We start from the raw sequence: 18,523 nt of genomic DNA, 5'->3' as shown, positions 1-18,523 counted from the left end.
GGTTCGGCGGCGTACATCAAAAAAGGTTGTCGGAGATGTTTTGTTTTATGAAGAAGATAAACAAAATTGAGAAATAGGGCAGTTACGCAAGATTTGAAGTAGATTTGGAAACTTTGGTTCTAGAAGAAATGAGAGCGAATAACAGTAAAGTTCTCAGAAAAAACCAAACAATGTCAAAATTGAAAGAGTAAGAATTTACAGACAATGAAACTAATGAAACCACCCAAATTGAAGTTCACGTTCTGAAAAAAAACTTATTATCATTTGTAGTTTGACTGTTAATGACCATGATGTATCAATACGTTATCTCGTACTCATTAGTTGTTGTTATTGTGATCATACGTCAATTTACTGTTTCTGTTCAATTTCACCTTCAGAAAATTCTGATTTCGTAAGATCTTCAACATGCGTCATTGAAATATCCCTTTGTGAGTTTAAAAGTACATTTTCTTCCTATAATTATTCCGTGGACATTGAGCTCTTAGTTGTATGATTTTTGCCAATTCCACTCTCCGCAGGGACTAACTCATATGATACTCGTGCTGTTAGATTTGATGTTTTGGAAAACATAACTTTTCATTTGGTATCCAAAAGATTAGTTTTCTTTAGTTTTTAACATTCATTTTTTGTGGAAAACTTGGAGATATGTTTTATCGATACCCAATAATTTCAAACGCACGCCGACTCATAACCTAATTGCTTCATTTCCAAGCTGCACATGAAAAGCTCAACTCTCAAGCCAGCCTTCTTTTTCACGTCTCCATTTCCTCAAGAATTGCGACGAATTGTGTCTTCTTCTCGTTTTTCCGGGAGGGTGAATCAATAGCTTCCACTATGTGCTCTTCTCAGTTTCACGCATTGACATTCGAGAAAAGGGCAATTTTTTCTATACTTTGTATTCGGTGCCTGCTTCGAATAACTTGTTTTGATTGCTTCTAAAGAAGTGAGAATTGCATCATATCTTCTTTTTCTCTCTTCTGCTTTTTTTCCGTAATACTCATGTTTTTATAAAGCCGACTTATTTTCAAATACTTTATATTTCTCACTTCTCGGTTGGTTTCTGGACTTCAGGAAAAAATGAAAACCGGAAACAGTACAAACTTTGGATCATACTATCCAAAAATGGTAGGAAATAATGCGATTATTCCGGTTCACTAGTTGGAAAATCACTTCTGTTCAGTCCGTTCTGCAGTTTCATAGTTTTATTTCTCTTTTCCATAATCCGATTCTTTCGAAGTTGCATTTAACACAAACAGACAAGATGCAATTCTTCGTCAACACAAATAGGAGTTACGTACATGCGGAAGCAATCTTCTCTTAGGACCCTTTGACCCTCGGCTCCTTGTCTTCCAATACTCTTCTCTGCCACTTTGTTTTGTTTCCGCGGCTCTTGTGTTGTATAGAGAAAATGCGTTTATGAAAGATTAATGAGATCCTCTAACGTAAATCGGAAACGTGGTTTTCTGGTTTTTTCTAGATAGTAGCATCAGACTTATTTTATATATTTTATCATTTAGTATTTGCAGACTTGTTACGGGCCGGGCCGGGCCAAAATCAGGAAAAATCTCGGTTTTTTGAAAAAAGTATAGTTTTCGAATAAAAATTCAAAATTGAATCAAAACGTGAATGTGTATAATAATTTAAGCATTTTTACTCTATTTTTTCGAAAAATTTCAAAAAAAATTGGTAAAAAATGGGTACCCATTTTTGAATCCGGGCCGACCGGGCCGGGCCGGGCCAAGAGAAATTTCGTCCCGGCTCGGCCCGGTCAAGAAAAATCTTGGCCCGGCCCGATTTTTGACAAGTCTGAGTATTTGTCCCGTTTCTATACCAAAAAAATCCCATAGGCAATATGTGCCTTCCAACGGCACTTCATATCCCGCCTAGCGCAACTACCGCACAATATTTAGCAGTTGGTGCATGAGATATTCATCTGAGACAATAAGAACATTGAGATATATTGATTTTATGTTTCTATCTTTCTCTGGTTTTGACACAGTTGGGACTTTTCAGCATCCTACTGTCTTCTCCAGTGTATTTCCTACTTTAGTAATTAGAGTTGAAACCAATAAAAATTTTCTAAACCGGAATCATTTTGATATCTTTTCTCCCGCTGGCTATCTTCTTCACTTTCTTCTTTTCATCTTTTTTTTTGTTTTTCGAACCACCAACTTCTCTGCCACTGTTTTACGTGAAGAAAGCAATCGAGGTGCTGTGTCGACTCGAGAAAAGACAAGTGCTTGAGAGACTGCAGAGAAAGTTTGAGCTTTCGAGTTTATATCTCACGTAAGCAAACCACTTGCCATCCTCAACTAATCTTTTTCACAAGAAAAACGACACACAGGCACCGACAAAAGTGTTCCCCGCATTTTCTCTTTTGCTCTCGAATTGAACTGACTGTTTCATTTCTCACTCAAACATATTTTTTCATTTTTCAGATCTTGAAAAATGGCCCCAACTGTTGAGCGCAAAAACATTGACTTGGCTCCACTCAAGGCTGCCAAGGTCCCAATTTTCTTCATCGTTGGAGGACCAGGATCCGGAAAGGGAACTCAATGCGACAAGATTGTTGCCAAGTACGGTCTTACTCATTTGTCATCAGGAGATCTTCTCCGTGACGAAGTCAAGTCTGGATCTCCACGTGGTTCTCAACTCACCGCTATCATGGAATCCGGAGCCCTTGTTCCATTGGTGAGCAATTTTTTTAAATAGAACCTATTCTAATTGTAGACGAGAAAAGATATATTTTCGAAACAATATTTCAGGAGGTCGTGCTCGACTTGGTCAAGGAAGCAATGCTCAAGGCTATTGAGAAGGGAAGCAAGGGATTCCTCATCGACGGATATCCAAGAGAGGTCGCTCAAGGACAACAATTCGAGTCCGAGGTGAGAGATAGAGTGAACAATCAACCAGAATTATTGAAAATTAGCAAGACAATATGAGTATTCCAAAAAGAAACCGACACAAATTGGATATCAGAATATTTTTCATTTGAGACGATTCCCCTCCCAAGTAGTAGCTTGCTTCAAACATAAGGAAAAGAAGTTTTCAGATCCAAGAGGCCAAGTTGGTCTTGTTCTTCGACGTCGCCGAGGACACCTTGGTGAAGAGACTTTTGCACCGTGCCCAGACCAGGTTAGAAATGTGTTCAGTCTATTTACAACAGTTATCTAAGTTTTCAGTGGAAGAGCCGACGACAACATCGACACGATCAAGAAGCGTCTCCACACCTTCGTTACATCCACCGCTCCAGTCGTCGACTACTACGAGTCCAAGGGAAAGCTTGTTAGAGTGAGTAGCTAGGAAACCAACTTCCACCCATTTTCTGATTTCCTAAATTTCAGATCAACGCTGAAGGATCCGTTGACGACATCTTCGGAGTTGTTGTTGCCAACCTCGACAAAGTCACATCCAAGATCTAAAGAAGATCACTCATGATCTAGTCTGAAACAATACAATTCTTGTTTCACATCACCAATTTTCATCTATTTTTCCTTATTTTTTACTCATAAAACACAAATATTTTGTACCTAATAAATGTTCTAGTCATGAATTGCGAAAAAGTGTTTCTAACCTTGTTGTTGACAAAACTGAGAAAATAGTTGAGTAATTAGGAATGGAGCAACTATTGAAACATCTAACATGTTTAAACAGGGAAGGTTAGAGCAGTATTTTGGAATCGTGACTTGCTTTTGTGAAACAAAAATTGAATCAATTAGCTTTTGAAAGTTTGTAAATTTTTAATTGTGTCTTTTTACTTTTTTCCAAAGTAAGAAGAGTGGATTATATTTAATTTCCATTTGTTTTTTCTTAGCCTTGAAAGATGGTATAATGATTTTCAACCAACTGAAACCCGATCGATTTGCAAAATGGAGCTCTGATAAACAAAAAAACGTACTGTGTAACGAAAAAATAAATAAAACAAAAAAGCTCAGGAAAACATAAAAGATCAGTAGAATAAGGCAATTGAAGTTTTAGAAACCTTTATTTTTGAATGGGAAATCAGGCACGAATATTTCTTTAGTTCAGCCGATATGAATAATCTAATAACCTGTCAGTTGTAATCCAATTTTTTCTTTAACGTAGCTAATAGTCTTTCTTACGTTATTCCGAAAAAGTAGATCTCTGCTCTTCCACATTAAAAAAAGAACATCGAAGAAAAAAAGGCGGAGTGCCAATATCGGACGACCAGAAAAGGGCGCGAGACTCAAGTGAGGAATTCGAAATTCCAGAGAGAAAATTGTCTACTCCTATGTGTGTATGCGAAGTGTGTGCTCTTCGTTTAGCTAAATGTTTCCCGATGACGTCGGTGCCGTTAATCCGGAATATTCGTTCTTTTCACAGCTCAATGTTGTTTGCTGTCAGAACTTTAGGTTTCTGAAACTCTTGAAGTCACAAACTGATTATTAGATTGATTAAATCCAAGACATCTATATTACTCTATGAACCTCTGAATGTGTACAGTATTTGCTGAGAGTTTGTAGAAATAAAATGATCGACAGTTTCCTTTCTCAACAATTGTTTATTCAGAAACTGAAAAGATTCGTCATCCTCCAGCCCACATTAATTAGGGTGTTTCCGCTCCGTATCTGAACTCAACATATTTTTTCTTCTACTTTTTCTTCTATTCGTACTTTTCATCTTTAATGAAGCTGTATTTCATATTGTTTTTTCCCTCATAACCATTTCTTTTTTTTCTCAAAAGTTTATTTCTAATCGGTCATGAGATGACGGCACCACCTCTAGAATCACAGTTATTTGATACGATAGAAAATGGCAGTAAACACAAATTGTTTATATTTCTCTACCGTCAAGCTCTCCGTTTCTATTTTCCCATTTGTATAGTATTCCGGCTCCGGACGCCGCCCCTTTTATCATTGTTCGAATGTTCGGTGTTCATTTAATATCATTAGTGCTACAGAAGAAAAAAGACTCCGGAGCAATGCGACAACGAGCCTGTCTATGTGAGTTACTGTGTGCAATACCGTGTTTTAGATTAATTTTAAGTTCTTCTCCTCTGCATATTGGCATGGACCAGTGCTGAACCAGAAATGGATACTGAGGAGGAAGAGGAAGCCTTCGAAAATGCTATTGAAACAACTATGATGCTAAACATTACAACGACCCCTACCACTGTTCCAACCACAACCAAGGATTACTGTCACTGTGATTTGGAAATATATGGAACGGATATCCTTGAAGGAGTACTCAAATCTCCTAATTTCCCTGGGGCTCACTGTGACAGCGGCAAATGCATGTATAAAGTAATTGTGACATTTCTTGATCTTATTGCACTAAAATTAAACTTTTCAGATTCTTCCTCATCCCAATATGACCGTTCGTCTTAATGTCGAAACCGCTGCTTTTTCCTCAGGCACTAAGCTCAAAATTTGGAACATTCTCGACGTCGACGGGCAAGAGTACAACGTCTATCAATCAGAGTAAGATTTTCAGATAGAAATAGCACTTTGGAAAGTTAAGTGCAATAGCAGTCGAATGTTATTTTGTTTTCAGTTATGTATCAACACTAAACAATGACTATAAAGACTATAAGGAGTTCACAACAGCAGTAAACGTTGGATTCAAAATCATTTTTGAGATGTCAAGAAACACGTATTCCTACAGCGGATTCAAAATCAAATTTGCAAGAATGAGCAATGGTAGACTTGACTTGATTATGAATGTAATAGTTACCACACAGATACCTCCGACTTTGTCTGTCCTCCATCACGTGTCATTGTAGGCGCCAATGAAACTGAAGTTTCAATCCCCAAGTTATTTTCAGTACCATCAGGTTTGTTTGAATCTGACATCACTGCCTTTTGAAAGTGGCTGCGATCTTTCTTTGTGCATGAAAGGGTCATAAATAACATTGTTTTTGACACTTCAAATTTGAACTAATCAAAGTAATTGTATCACAGGATGTACCTTCTATCTCACTCCGTCTGTAGAAGGAAAAAAACATCATCTGGAAGAAATGTACATAGAGATTGAGACTGAGAATAGAATTCGGGTTCAAGTGAAAAGTTATGATGATGAGGGGATGTTCGTTAGAGAAACACCGTAAGAACAATATACAGTAACTGATTTTCTCGTTGTGGCATTACAGTCTCGATATAAACCGAGGATTGCTTGTGGATGCTTCTAAAGTGGAAGTTTCTTTTTTTGCTTTTTCTTCTGATTCGGATGGCTACAAAACTCCAAAAATCACTGCCAAACTTATGAATCGATGTTTGTGTTATAGTTAACTGAAAGCAGTCAATGGAAAATTTTCAGCATGTATTTGTCCAGAGACTGTGATGAATATAACATCTTCTACCAGCAGTGTGACTGTCCGGTCACCTGGATTTCCAGATTTATATTGCCCTTCCAAGTCTTGTCATACCTTTATCCGTTCTGAAAAAATCGAAAAAAAGCCAGAAGATAAAGTTCCTCTTTTGCTCATTACCACCAACTGCACACTCAATGAAAATGACTATTTGAGACTTGCTGGTGAATCAGGACGACTTATTTTTCGGTATGACTTGCAAAAAACTTCTGTAAATTTCAAATTTAGGACCAATAAGAAAGAGCTAATCCCGACTAAATTCTTGCGACCGATAATTATTGCTCAGCAGGATTTAAAGATATCGTATGGTTCAAGTCATGAAATACAAAGACGTTATTTCGAAATGAACATCACAAGACTGATGACACCGAAAGGTAAAGAAAATCTTTGAGTGTTTTGGAAAAATGTGGTTCAGATTGTGTATGCTCGCTTTATGATGACAAGGAATACAAAAACTCTGGATGGCTCAGTGTTCCAATTCCTCCACATTGTGAATTCATTCACTGTCATTGGAAATTTTCGGCATACAGTTCATACAGTTATCCTCAAAAATATGTTTCAATTGTGTTCAAAATGGACAACCCGTCCAGTTCTGATGTGGTTTTTGTGATCACTGAAAAGATCACAGAGGAGTAAGTCAATACTCTAAATTCCCCATTTATTCTATATTTTTAGGTACGACGCTGAATTGTTGAAGCATAAACAAAGTATCACTTCTGCTGCATCACCAATTGAATTCACTTTTTCAAGATTCGGTTCAAAATATAACAATTCTGATGCAACTCTGAATGTAACCTGGTTTATGGTTGAAGGTTAAAAACATCTCCCCGTTGACTCAACAAGACAAAAGGTTTTTTAGGCTGTACCTGCTCAGATGAGAAAATCTTCGTCACAGTAGATGACCCCAAGGTGATAACCAGTCCGAACTATCCAGATATGTATTGTCCTAATTTGATTTGTCGTCACACATTTTATGCTCCCAAAGGGTAAGGTTGTTTTGAAGCAGGTATGAATGTACTTTTGTTATTGTTTCAGGCATTTCCTCGAGATACGTATCGACAAAGCGGATATTGAGAGATATCACGATTTTTTGAAGATTTACGATGGCAACAGTTCTTCTGATCCATTGATCACTAGGTACTTACAATTTGAACACATTCAACATGTATTTATACTACTTTCAGAGTGTCTGGATTAGTGAAGAATGAAGTACACAACTCAACAAGAGACACAGTTTTCTTCCTATTCATGTCCGATGAGAGTACTAGCCGAATGGGTTACCATGCCAATGTTATTGCTCGTAAGAGGACGCTTTAAATATTACAAATCGCTATTCATTCACTTCAGACCGTATCCCAGTGACCCCTGTCCCTGAAAAGAGTCATCTCGTCATTTTGGTTGCCATCATTGCTGTGATCATTGCCATGGTATCATTAGCAGTGTTTTTCGTAACTCGCAGAAAATCAGAAAACTATCGTCAACTCCAATCTTTGAACAATCCAACCGTTTCCTACACTGCGAGTGAAACTGGGTTAGTTTAAGAATCTTGTAAACAATGCCATAAATTCATCTATGGTGTTTTAGATCTCCTGTCAAAATTTCATATGGTCCAGGAAACACCGGAAGAGCTCACGAAGTGGAAACTGAACTTATTTAATTAGAATCAATCGATTATATGCACTTGAATAACACTATCATACTGATTTTTGCAATGATTTCTAATATCTGTTCAGTAAATTTTTTATGAAACCGTTGATCTATGTATTCTTGCTCAATTATAACCAAGTGTTGCCGTTTCTGATCGGTCAACATGGAAATGAGCTGCGATCAAAACTAGAGAAATAACAGATAGAATTTCTCTTCCTCCTGTCATTTCTCACTTGGCACACGTTAGTCACTTGACGGTCTATGACCGGAGAAAAAAAGTTTATGGACAATTTTTTTTTCATCGGTAGCCAAAAGTATTTTGGCGGCATTTGTTTTAACCCTCCTTCTTCCGTACTGTTTCATCTTCCTTTGTTAAATTGTTTCTGGCCGTTGTACTACGATGAATCATGTTTTTTTGTTTGCAGGCGGGAGAGAAGACGAAAAAAAGAGAACTAGCATTTCCGCTTTGGTCATTTCTATTAGATATTCAATTTGAAAAAAAACATGCTTGTTGTTTTAGGTGGGTTCCATTTCTTTTTTGTTTGTGTAAAAATACTATATATGTCTGAGTTTCTTCGATTTCCAAGAAGAATCTAAAAATTGAAAAAAACTTGGATGAGATTTTGTTTTTTTAAATATTGAATTACATTTTCCAGAGAATTATTTTCAAGCTTTTGATTTTCAGGTTGGATAACACTTTCTTTTATCCACCTGGGCACTGTCAATAGCCGCTATCTGGATGAAGGGCGCAGTGTTGCTGTTGAGTCGCTGGAACTTTTGGAAAAGTCAGAAGAATTTATTGACGATGCCATTGTTGGAGCAAAGTCGTTTGAAGCAACGGAAGACACCGGAGATGAACCTTTTCTGATATTCCGACCGAAAGTTTTCGACTTGGCACCTTCTGAGTCAGATTACGAAAATGAAGTGAAGAATGCTGATGAAGATTTTTGATGAGGAAAAACATCTTCCCATAAAAAACATTTTTATATTTTGTATTTTTGGTTTCTTTTTATAACTTTTTAGTCATTCTTGGACCGATCGAAATAAAAACATATTTTTCCCTCGACTACCTCCATGACGGATAATCAAAATTTAACAATGAGAGCTCTAACAATGGAGAATTATGTTGCTGCTGAAACGAAGAATACTGGGACTTAATTGTTAGAAAATAACAAAAAGAAAGCTATAACTCCGTCTACACTATGAAATGACGAAGGATTGTTGAAAAATGACTTCGACCTGAATGAGAAAATGGAGAAAAGTCAAAGAGTAGCCCCCATTATATTTCCCTCATTTCACACACAATCCGAAAAAACATCTGGTGGTTAAATGTCGGAGGGGTGAAGGTTTCTATCAATTCACGACCATCTTTTTATATTTTTAGTTCCGGCCTCCGGGTCTCCAAATGCTTTTAATATGCTCTATTTTTGAATGTACATGTGAAACGTAACGAGTGGTAAATTAGAAGAAGTAAATGTTAAAGTAGAAGAGTGGAATTAAAGATTCTAAACATCGTTCTGTGAGATATCAGGAAATAATGGGTGAAAACTTTTACCAATAGAATTTTTGAAACTTTGTTGTTATCCCCGGTTATACGTAAATTGGAACACTTTATGAATCATATTATTTGTGTGTTCAATTATAATAGTCAAACAAATTCTGAGTTTTGGTGCCAACGAATTAGAGCAAAAGCCAATCATTTTTATTCCTGATAGTTGTTTCTTTGGTGATATCAAAAACTGTTTACATGCAAAGCCGGCAGTGTGATTCGTTCTCAATTGTCTTTTATTATTCGTTTAGTTGTAATATTCAGATTGAAATTTTCCCAATTGTAAGCCAGATTTCAGTTCCAATTTTAGAATGATCTTCTGACAAAATCAGTTTCCAAGTGATATTTTGAAAATGTTATACTCGCATCTCAAAAAATTTGCAAGTCCATGCACTTGTTCGACTGAGCTGGCATTATTACTGAAGAACTGAGATCAATCAAAAGCTCAAAAATTTGAGTTTTCTAGAAAATTCTTCGTCATCAATTAAGATACGCACGTAAGAGAGCTCTTCTGATTAATCTATTTCCAAGAGTGGATTTCCCTTGAGTTTGGATACGACGTGGTTCTGTGATCTCCTCGTGAGAATCAAGTAAAACTCCGCCCATTTCAAAAAGGCGGAGCGTGCTATGGCGTGCGTGTGGTTGATGAAGCTTACAAGTTACTGATTTAGGCTGGTATAAAAAGGGGCTATAAGCACTACTAACTCATTTCCATACTCAGTTTTACTACTCTCCCTTTTTGGCCCCTCCCTTCCTTTTCTTGATCTCCATTTTGACAACTCAAAAAAGAAATCTATTCTAGCTAATGTTGCGCAAACTTCTTCTTGCTCTTTTCATTGTTATCAGTGCCGAAGCCTGGACCAACGAACAACTCATAGAATCTGTTGAGAAAACGTGTCCGCCAACAGTCTACAAGTGCCCTAAACCAGGTTGGTTAACCAGGACTCAATAACTTATAAAATACTTCTCATTTGTAGAGTATATTCTATTCAAAAGTAAATCATGGTCATGGAATGAACAAGCAGTAAAAAACGCCCCCACTGCCGAATTGTTTCGTCGAGCTCGCCATTTAAACGAACAGGTCGCAGATCTCCTAAGGGTAGGGATAACCAAAACAAAAATTGTATTTTTAAACATTATCTTTAAGGATACCTACTGTTGCTCCGAAGGACCTTGTCTTGCCCTTTGTAATATCTTTGAAAAGAAAGAAATCGATCTCATCAACGACTTCCCAGCCAACGGTCAGGATCTTCTTGACTTGCACTTAGCTGAGTTGGAGGTAAACGGAAGTGCCGAGAATACATGAATTCAATCAAGGTTTTCAGCCCCATCGTGAATTCATCGAGGCCTGGCTTCGCTCTCCAAACGAGTATCCCGATTCACGAGGAAGAGTACCAGCAGAGCTCGAGGAACTTTTCGACGATATCCACAAGCACCAACATCTCATCCGTCGTAAACTTCGTGAGCAGAAACTCCGTAAACAACAAATTTTTTGAGTTGTCATTGAACGAAAGTACTTTTTCAAAATCCACCAGAACAAAAATCTTGTCATATCTCTACCGTTACATTCTAATTCCCTTTCCCCCCTATTTGAACTCCATATCTGCGGTCAATTGTTTCTCTCTCTCTCTCTGATCCAATATCTCATTTGCTCTTCCCCCTTCAAAAAAGTTGTCTCCCCTTTGTCCATCTCATGTCGGTTGATAATGCCTACAAGAAATAAACCTGTGAATATTTGTGATTCCTTGACTCATTACTGTCATACCTCAGTCTATCTCCGTAAACAATTCGGATTTGTCATGCACACGTGCTTTATTATACCTCCGGGAGTTTTACGGGCGTAATTTGTTATTGACAACTTCAGTAAAACCGCGTTTCGGCGTGATTCCAATTAGCCGCTTCCAAGAGTTTTTAAAAACATGACATTAACTTTGAGCTCAAAACAAGAATAAAAACAAAATGGAGATAAATGAGAGTGTAAATCAAGTAATACTGAGATAGAGGGGCTAAGTATACGGTTCTAATTCACTCGAAGAACAGATTTGAAATCTAGAACCTAAGAATTGAAAACCATTGGTGCGTAAAAAAGAACAGGAGGTAATCAGCCATGCATTTCAAATGAACAATCAAAACCATTCTGAAAAGATGGTTAGCGACTAATGGTCTGAATTAATTGTTTTGTCCTTCAAGGGCAAACGTTCGAAAAAATTAAAAGTTCCGTACGAACAAGCTATTATCAAGGAAGGATTTTTCTTTGTCTCATTACAGAACTTCGGTAAGAATCAAAGATAAATTTGTCTTTCAAGAAAACTATATTTCACATTGTGATCTCTTTGGTTGTTTTCCTAGTTTTCCAATTTGCTAGTGGTTATTCATTCATTCATTTTCAAAAAAGTGTTGTCATTCATGATAGGAATAAGAGTCGTTAACAAATCTCAACTGGAGCATTTTTTACGGCTCTGACGACACAAATCATGTTTCTTTGGTATTCCAAATAACATTAAACAACTCATTTTTCTCACTTGTTCAGGTAAAACTTCTAATAGCATATTGCCTGTTGTGAAAAACATACTTGAACGTCGTCACATTTTCACACTGTTGTGGTACAATTACTTTTGGTTACTTGAACACTCGGAACAATAATTCTTGTTGATAATAGCACAATTTATGTTTATGCTCGAAGTGATTCAAACGTCATTATGGTACAAAAAGTGTTCGTTTCAGTTCCTGTTCCTGTTCCTGGCAGTGCTTGTTCCAGATGAAAAGACAATCAGTTAACGCCTTTTTATACGAAAATTCTGTTCCAATAGTAGTCGACGTTTGGTCATAGCTGATAATTTCACCAGAAATGTTAGAGAGCTATATTCCGAGTTCTCCCAACTTTCAGTACAAACTCTCAAGCAGATTTACTTGACCGGAAAATACAGTTGTTATATGAAATAAATTTTTTGAAAATCTGAAGAAAATAAGTAAATTTGGATATGACATTCTCTTAAAATTAGAAATCAAAATTTGTGAATAGCGAAGTCTAAATTTGATTACACGTCATTTTGAAAAAGTTTTTGAAATCCGTTTTTTAAATGATGTCAAAAGACTATCCTCTATGGGATTGAATCTACAGAAGTGACTAACGATAAGTGCGTTTAACGTCAATTGTGTTTAACATTGACAGCTCAGATGATTCTCAAATTTCAGATACCGAACATGATTTTACTATTGATATTGGAGTTTGAGCACAGGTCGATATAAGAGTGATTGTTAATTTTTTAAAATTTTCTTTATTTAGCTACTCGAGAAATGTTTCATCCCTGGTTAAAAGTCACATAAAATCTGAAATATTTAAAATTATGGTAGTAATTTCTATAATATGGGTATTTTTCAAATTGAATAGAACAATTTATTCATACTGAAAGTTTTGCGCAAAAAAACAAGGCAGTATTACATAAATAAAAGCTGGATGTATTTAAAAATATTGAAGAGTGAGTAAAAAATCACATTGTTTAGAAAAAATGATTCTGTCTGCCTGAATAATCTTTACGCGTTGTTTTCAATTGTAACAGTGGATCTGTAAAAAATTATTCACTGAATTACATCTGCAGCAGTCAGTGTTTTACAACTCACCCAGTATCATCATTGTGAAATCGAACCATTTCGTTTACAAAAGATGTCGTTACGTTTGTGTCAGCGATTTTCTTTTTGAAGAGAGCAGCTCCAAAAATAGCAATCAAAGCAATAGCGACAAGAATGAAAACAGAACATATGAAGTGTAAGATCACATGTCCTTGAACCGGTTCTGAACTATGCATAAAGTCCGTTCCATTAATGCTACTATAGTTGGAATCAAGTTGTACGTCGGGGTCAATAACGGTTTCCGTCATAATATCGTTGAATGGCAGAGATGACACTGAAAATCTTGTTTAAGATATTTATTTTTGTTGTGTTACTAGAACTATTAGAATTGCATAAACTTGGAAACACACCTGCGGAGTTGTTCGAATTGTCCAAATCATTTATAGTGATTGGTTTTTGCACTGAAAATGATGAGTGAGTTCGGATAAAAAAGACAATGTAACCAACCTGAAATTGCAGTATAATGATAACCTCGTCGTCCGTGAAAACCATCAGAGAAAAAGTTGACAAACATCATTTTTCCAGTTGATAAAATAGTTAAATTGCTTTTCTTCCCGGTCAAGCTAAAAATAGATGCGATTTCCGGAAACTGATGCAAGCTTACTGTTCTATCAAACTGGAAGAGGATGAGTTTCCATCGTAAAAACTCAGATGATCATGAATGTTTTCCACTTCAAAATCGTTTAAATTAATATTGATGTAGTGACTGAAAATAAACGTGATACCAGAATATGTATTAGGGAACTCACTTTTCGGGGGCTGTAAGAAGTAATGAGCAATTTCCGTAAAAATCGTAATTCAACGGATATCTTGGTGAGATGAAAACTTGAGGAACAGTGCTAAGATCAACATTGCTTGCTGTGGGACAGCCAGTACCTGAACACCAAAACTTCCGAACCACAAATTCTAGTGACTAACCATGAACTGTTTTCCAGGAAACACGAATCACAGATTTAGGGCCAACAGAAGATCTACGAAAGAATAGATGCGTATCACTACTTCCATCCGTTATGAACAGTTTTCTTGGTTGCTGCAGTTGGTATCCGCTGTATCTGTAATCAATTTTAATGATAAGTGACAAATCGTATTGCAAACACTAACTTCTCCATCAAGACGTTGTTCCAGATATGAAACTCATCTTTCAGATGTCCGTTCTCCAGAGAAATAGTTATTTCTCGTTTGTTATTTGCTGAGTTCTTTGCAATTGCCCAGTCACAATACATCTTCTCGCAATGAGACGGAATAGTGACAATTCTCGATGAGTCCGAATTATAGTGTTTCACATTGAATAAGGAGCAATCACAATCTGTAAATCTTTTTCATTTTTATTTACGTCAAATTCAACTAACCATTCTCGATTTCTAGACCCTCTATTGTCAATTTGAAATGACCATCTTGTCCAATGTGAAGTTGTTTAGGGGTAGTATACACTAGTTTTATTTCATTTTGTTCAACTAGCAAGCTAGTAGAAATGGTTTTGAACATATTGCTGTTCATTCTGAACAAAGTGACAAAGTTTTTACCGATTGCTGGTTCGTTACCCAACATCCAAAGATCCACTTGCAAGACGTAGATTTACCCCGTCTCCTGATTTCGCATCGATAGTGATTAGCGCTCGCTGAAGAATTGCACTTGATGTATTTGACTTTGAGAAAGATACATGATATTCGCATTGAGCGGACGGACATTGAAAATTTGGAAATCCTGGGGACTGCAATTCGATTTTCTCATGTCGTGATAGTTCTATGTTTTTGTCGTTACAAGAACATGCTGAAATTGAAAAATGATGTAAATCAAGTTAAGGAAAATGCAAACATTTGTCGGTAGCCACGGCAAAAATATTTTGAACCACGTCTTCATGGTAATTCCAGCGATTATGATAATAACCGTTATAATTCAATTCAGAATCCGCTGATGTCCAATTACTCACAGTAATGATTGTGCCACTATAATGTTGTATAAATTAGTATATTTATAAAAGAACTTACGTTGCACTTCCTGTTTCAGCGTTATCATAAGTAATACTCATGGGTTTCTCTGGCGACAATACATACAACTTTGTATTTGGTTTCAAAGGTAATAAATGATACAAACAATCTAAAAACTTTTAACTCTTTTCTTCAACAAATCTAAATCCAACTTACTAAATGATGTCTTAACTGAACTGTGTTTTTGAATTTGTTTTACCTCTTCCCCTACATAATTGAGGATCGAACCGCATATATAATTGTCTGTAACAATTTAAGAAGATTGTTTCAAAAATATTAAGACTCACTCTCTGATTCGTTCGATCACCCATGTTCACCCGAAAAAAGTTGACCATCTCCGATTTGCCAATCCTTTTGACCAAAAAGAGTATAAAGTGTCCTCAGTAAATTGGGGTACTTTTTGGCCGGGTCCGTCACCTGGCTACCTAGGAAAATAAAAAAAATCGGCTCTGTTCCAAAATCGGAGGCCCATAAAAAAATCGGAGGCCCATGGCAGAATCGGAGGCCCATGGCAGAATCGGAGGCCCATAAAAAAATAAGAGGCCCGTAGCAGAATCGGAGGCCCATGGCAGAATCGGAGGCCCATGGTAGATAGAGAATGTCATCGTTTATAAATGATGAAAAACTCCCTTATAAGCATCTGAATTAGTGCAGAAGTCTGAAAACCATGTTGTAACTACATGATGCGCAAAGCTGATTATTTTTTTTGTTCATTCATTGCTAATTATAACAGATATTTTTTAACACATTTGTTTACCCGAAGACAGTGACATATTTATGTGAATAATTGTTAAAGAAAAAAAATGGGAAGCAACTATCCGCCTTTGCCAGTTTGTACTTTAGGTGCCTTGGGCATCTTTGGAAGTTTTGGAGGCTTCGGAGTTGTAGGGGATTTGAAACCCGAAGAGGATGTTTTCGTTTTCTTTGTCGTTGTGGGGCGACCTGTAGAAGATGAAAATGAAGAATTCACTGACTCCGAAAAAGCCGACGACGACGACATCGACGACGACGACAATATCGATGATAGCACAACTGCTCCTACCAGCGACATATCTGACGATGACTCCAGAACCTTCCCACCAGGAGTCACCTGTGGTAACAACCTCCTCCACACCTCTTCTAACGACAAAAAACGACGTGGACACAGAACATCCGCTGTTCGCTCAGTCACAACCTCCTTTTCTACGACTCCATCGTTGTCTTCTTCCACATTCTCTCTTCCCCCAAAACCTGCGACAACACTATCTACATCAAACTTACTCTCTCCGACAACAACTAGACGAAGTGGCTACAGATCATCTACTGTATCTACACCTACTATCACAACTCGATTGTCGTTTATATCCACATCCACTGTTTCATCTACAGGTTTTACAGCCACAACTTTCAATCCATCTTCTCAAACAACAGCTAGACGACGTGGCCCTAGAAAATCCACTGTTCGATTTGCCGGCACATCTCCCACCACTACGTCCACTGCGTCTACATTTACTGTCTCTCTGTCATCCACTGCAACTTCAAAAGTTACACCAACAGCCACGACACCTTCCCAAACAACTACAATCAAACGAGGTGGACGCATAACATCTAAAATGTCTTCTACTACCCCCTTCTCTTCTTCAACTTTGACTAAAACTACGACAGTTAAACCTACTAAAACTCCTAGTTATACAAACTAAAAAACCACAAAGTAAACTCACTACTACTACTAAGAATTCCATAATTCATAACCCCACTAACCCGCCCACAAGATCAAGACATGTTACAACAGGTCGCCCCACAACGACAAAGAAAACGAAAACATCCTCTTCGGGTTTCAAATCCCCTACAACTCCGAAGCCTCCAAAACTTCCAAAGATGCCCAAGGCACCCAAAGTACAAACTGGCAAAGGCGGATAGTTGCTTCCCATTTTTTTTCTTTAACAATTATTCACATAAATATGTCACTGTCTTCGGGTAAACAAATGTGTTAAAAAATATCTGTTATAATTAGCAATGAATGAACAAAAAAAATAATCAGCTTTGCGCATCATGTAGTTACAACATGGTTTTCAGACTTCTGCACTAATTCAGATGCTTATAAGGGAGTTTTTCATCATTTATAAACGATGACATTCTCTATCTACCATGGGCCTCCGATTCTGCCATGGGCCTCCGATTCTGCTACGGGCCTCTTATTTTTTTATGGGCCTCCGATTTTTTTACGAGCCTCCGATTCTGCCATGGGCCTCCGATTCTGCCATGGGCCTCCGATTTTGGAACAGAGCCAAAAAATCGATATTTTTCGAAAATTTTTCCTAAAGTAGTTAGGTATGAAATCTCAACGGTAAGTTATTGTAAACACTATTTTGAGCATTTTCTGTGTTCAAAAGAAAATTCCAGCTCAACACCTTCATTGTGAAAATTTTCAAAATGTGTGAAATTTTCGGGATTTTTTCATGAAATCGTTTTTATCTCGGCAGTGACACGAGAAGACATTATTTTTTATTTCAAATTCGGAATCTACATAAAATTTGATATCGGAAACACGCTGCCCCTACTTGTAACTCGAGGACCAAAGAACGGTTTTTGGGGAAGTATAAGAAAAACTGCGATTTCAAGTTTCAAGTCCTTCCAGTAAATTATTTTTGATGTTTCAAAATAAAGGTTTTTTGAAGTTTTTCATTCAATCATGACATTTTTATTCAGTTCCGGTACAATTTTCGATCAAACTAACAAAAAAATTTTCGAAAAAATTGAATTTTTCGATTTCTGAAAATTTTCTCCCGCATTGAATCATTCCGACTGAAATATTAAGGATAGCATTATAAAATCAAGAGAATATAACTGGAATATCTTTAAGATTTATAAAAAACTTGATTCCCACTGTCGGGTCACCTGCTACTTTCGCGTTCTTGGTGAAATTCAGCTAAATTTTCAACTTGGGAAGTTGGTGCAACGGTACTTCATACTTGCAACGTTATTTGACAGGGAATTGCGATGAATATGACAGAAATAGTGAGAAAATTGCAAAAATTGACAGATTCTGCAAGATTTACGAAAAAAAAAACTTGAAAAGTTTTTTCCTGATATCCATAAAAAGGTCAGACCATTGAACATTTATGAGTCCTAATTTTTTAAAGCTTTTTCGTAAATCTTGCAGAATCTGTCAATTTTTGCAGTTTTCTCACTATTTCTGTCATATTCATCGCAATTCCCTGTCAAATAACGTTGCAAGTATGAAGTACCGTTGCACCAACTTCCCAAGTTGAAAATTTAGCTGAATTTCACCATGAACGCGTAGGTAGCAGGTGACCCGACAGTGGGAATCAAGTTTTTTATAAATCTTAAGAATATTCCAGTTATATTCTCCTGATTTTATAATGCTATCCTTAACATTTC

At 36.9% G+C, this 18,523-nt stretch overlaps 6 protein-coding genes across 6 annotated transcripts; 5 read left to right on the top strand and 1 right to left on the bottom strand.

The window, feature by feature from the left end:
* Window positions 1–2,448: 2,448 nt before the first annotated feature.
* Window positions 2,449–3,422, top strand: GCK72_023760 (uncharacterized protein; the record flags this gene model as incomplete). Its single annotated transcript, XM_003109598.2, has 5 exons — window positions 2,449–2,691; window positions 2,766–2,885; window positions 3,053–3,135; window positions 3,183–3,291; window positions 3,345–3,422. The coding sequence occupies 5 exons, from the start codon at window positions 2,449–2,451 to the stop codon at window positions 3,420–3,422; spliced, it is 633 nt and encodes a 210-aa protein (XP_003109646.2).
* A 1,463-nt stretch (window positions 3,423–4,885) lies between these two features.
* GCK72_023759 (uncharacterized protein) lies at window positions 4,886–7,985 on the top strand (the record flags this gene model as incomplete). The annotated part of the gene is made up of 14 exons (XM_053735537.1): window positions 4,886–4,964; window positions 5,008–5,264; window positions 5,314–5,441; window positions 5,515–5,660; window positions 5,922–6,063; window positions 6,110–6,231; window positions 6,277–6,492; window positions 6,744–6,960; window positions 7,004–7,140; window positions 7,188–7,314; window positions 7,364–7,465; window positions 7,513–7,628; window positions 7,676–7,859; window positions 7,913–7,985. The coding sequence occupies 14 exons, from the start codon at window positions 4,886–4,888 to the stop codon at window positions 7,983–7,985; spliced, it is 2,046 nt and encodes a 681-aa protein (XP_053579103.1).
* A 494-nt stretch (window positions 7,986–8,479) lies between these two features.
* GCK72_023758 (uncharacterized protein) lies at window positions 8,480–8,926 on the top strand (the record flags this gene model as incomplete). Its single annotated transcript, XM_053735536.1, has 2 exons — window positions 8,480–8,495; window positions 8,661–8,926. The coding sequence occupies 2 exons, from the start codon at window positions 8,480–8,482 to the stop codon at window positions 8,924–8,926; spliced, it is 282 nt and encodes a 93-aa protein (XP_053579102.1).
* Window positions 8,927–10,329: 1,403 nt separating this feature from the next.
* Window positions 10,330–11,020, top strand: GCK72_023757 (uncharacterized protein; the record flags this gene model as incomplete). The annotated part of the gene is made up of 4 exons (XM_003109726.2): window positions 10,330–10,453; window positions 10,502–10,623; window positions 10,672–10,803; window positions 10,850–11,020. 4 exons carry the CDS (start codon window positions 10,330–10,332, stop codon window positions 11,018–11,020), a joined length of 549 nt encoding a protein of 182 aa, XP_003109774.2.
* Window positions 11,021–13,058: 2,038 nt separating this feature from the next.
* On the bottom strand, window positions 13,059–15,183 carry GCK72_023756 (uncharacterized protein; the record flags this gene model as incomplete). The annotated part of the gene is made up of 11 exons (XM_053735535.1): window positions 13,059–13,089; window positions 13,146–13,428; window positions 13,505–13,555; window positions 13,602–13,717; window positions 13,904–14,030; window positions 14,073–14,206; window positions 14,256–14,460; window positions 14,504–14,652; window positions 14,696–14,924; window positions 14,970–15,100; window positions 15,143–15,183. The coding sequence occupies 11 exons, from the start codon at window positions 15,181–15,183 to the stop codon at window positions 13,059–13,061; spliced, it is 1,497 nt and encodes a 498-aa protein (XP_053579101.1).
* Window positions 15,184–15,945: 762 nt separating this feature from the next.
* Window positions 15,946–16,821, top strand: GCK72_023755 (uncharacterized protein; the record flags this gene model as incomplete). Its single annotated transcript, XM_053735534.1, has 1 exon — window positions 15,946–16,821. The coding sequence occupies one exon, from the start codon at window positions 15,946–15,948 to the stop codon at window positions 16,819–16,821; it is 876 nt and encodes a 291-aa protein (XP_053579100.1).
* Window positions 16,822–18,523: the final 1,702 nt, after the last annotated feature.

This window comes from Caenorhabditis remanei, chromosome X (assembly GCF_010183535.1).
Source record: "Caenorhabditis remanei strain PX506 chromosome X, whole genome shotgun sequence".
In the NCBI taxonomy this organism is placed as follows: domain Eukaryota; kingdom Metazoa; phylum Nematoda; class Chromadorea; order Rhabditida; family Rhabditidae; genus Caenorhabditis; species Caenorhabditis remanei.
Note: the sequence above shows the minus strand (reverse complement) of the source record. Positions and strands in the feature narration are given on the sequence as shown.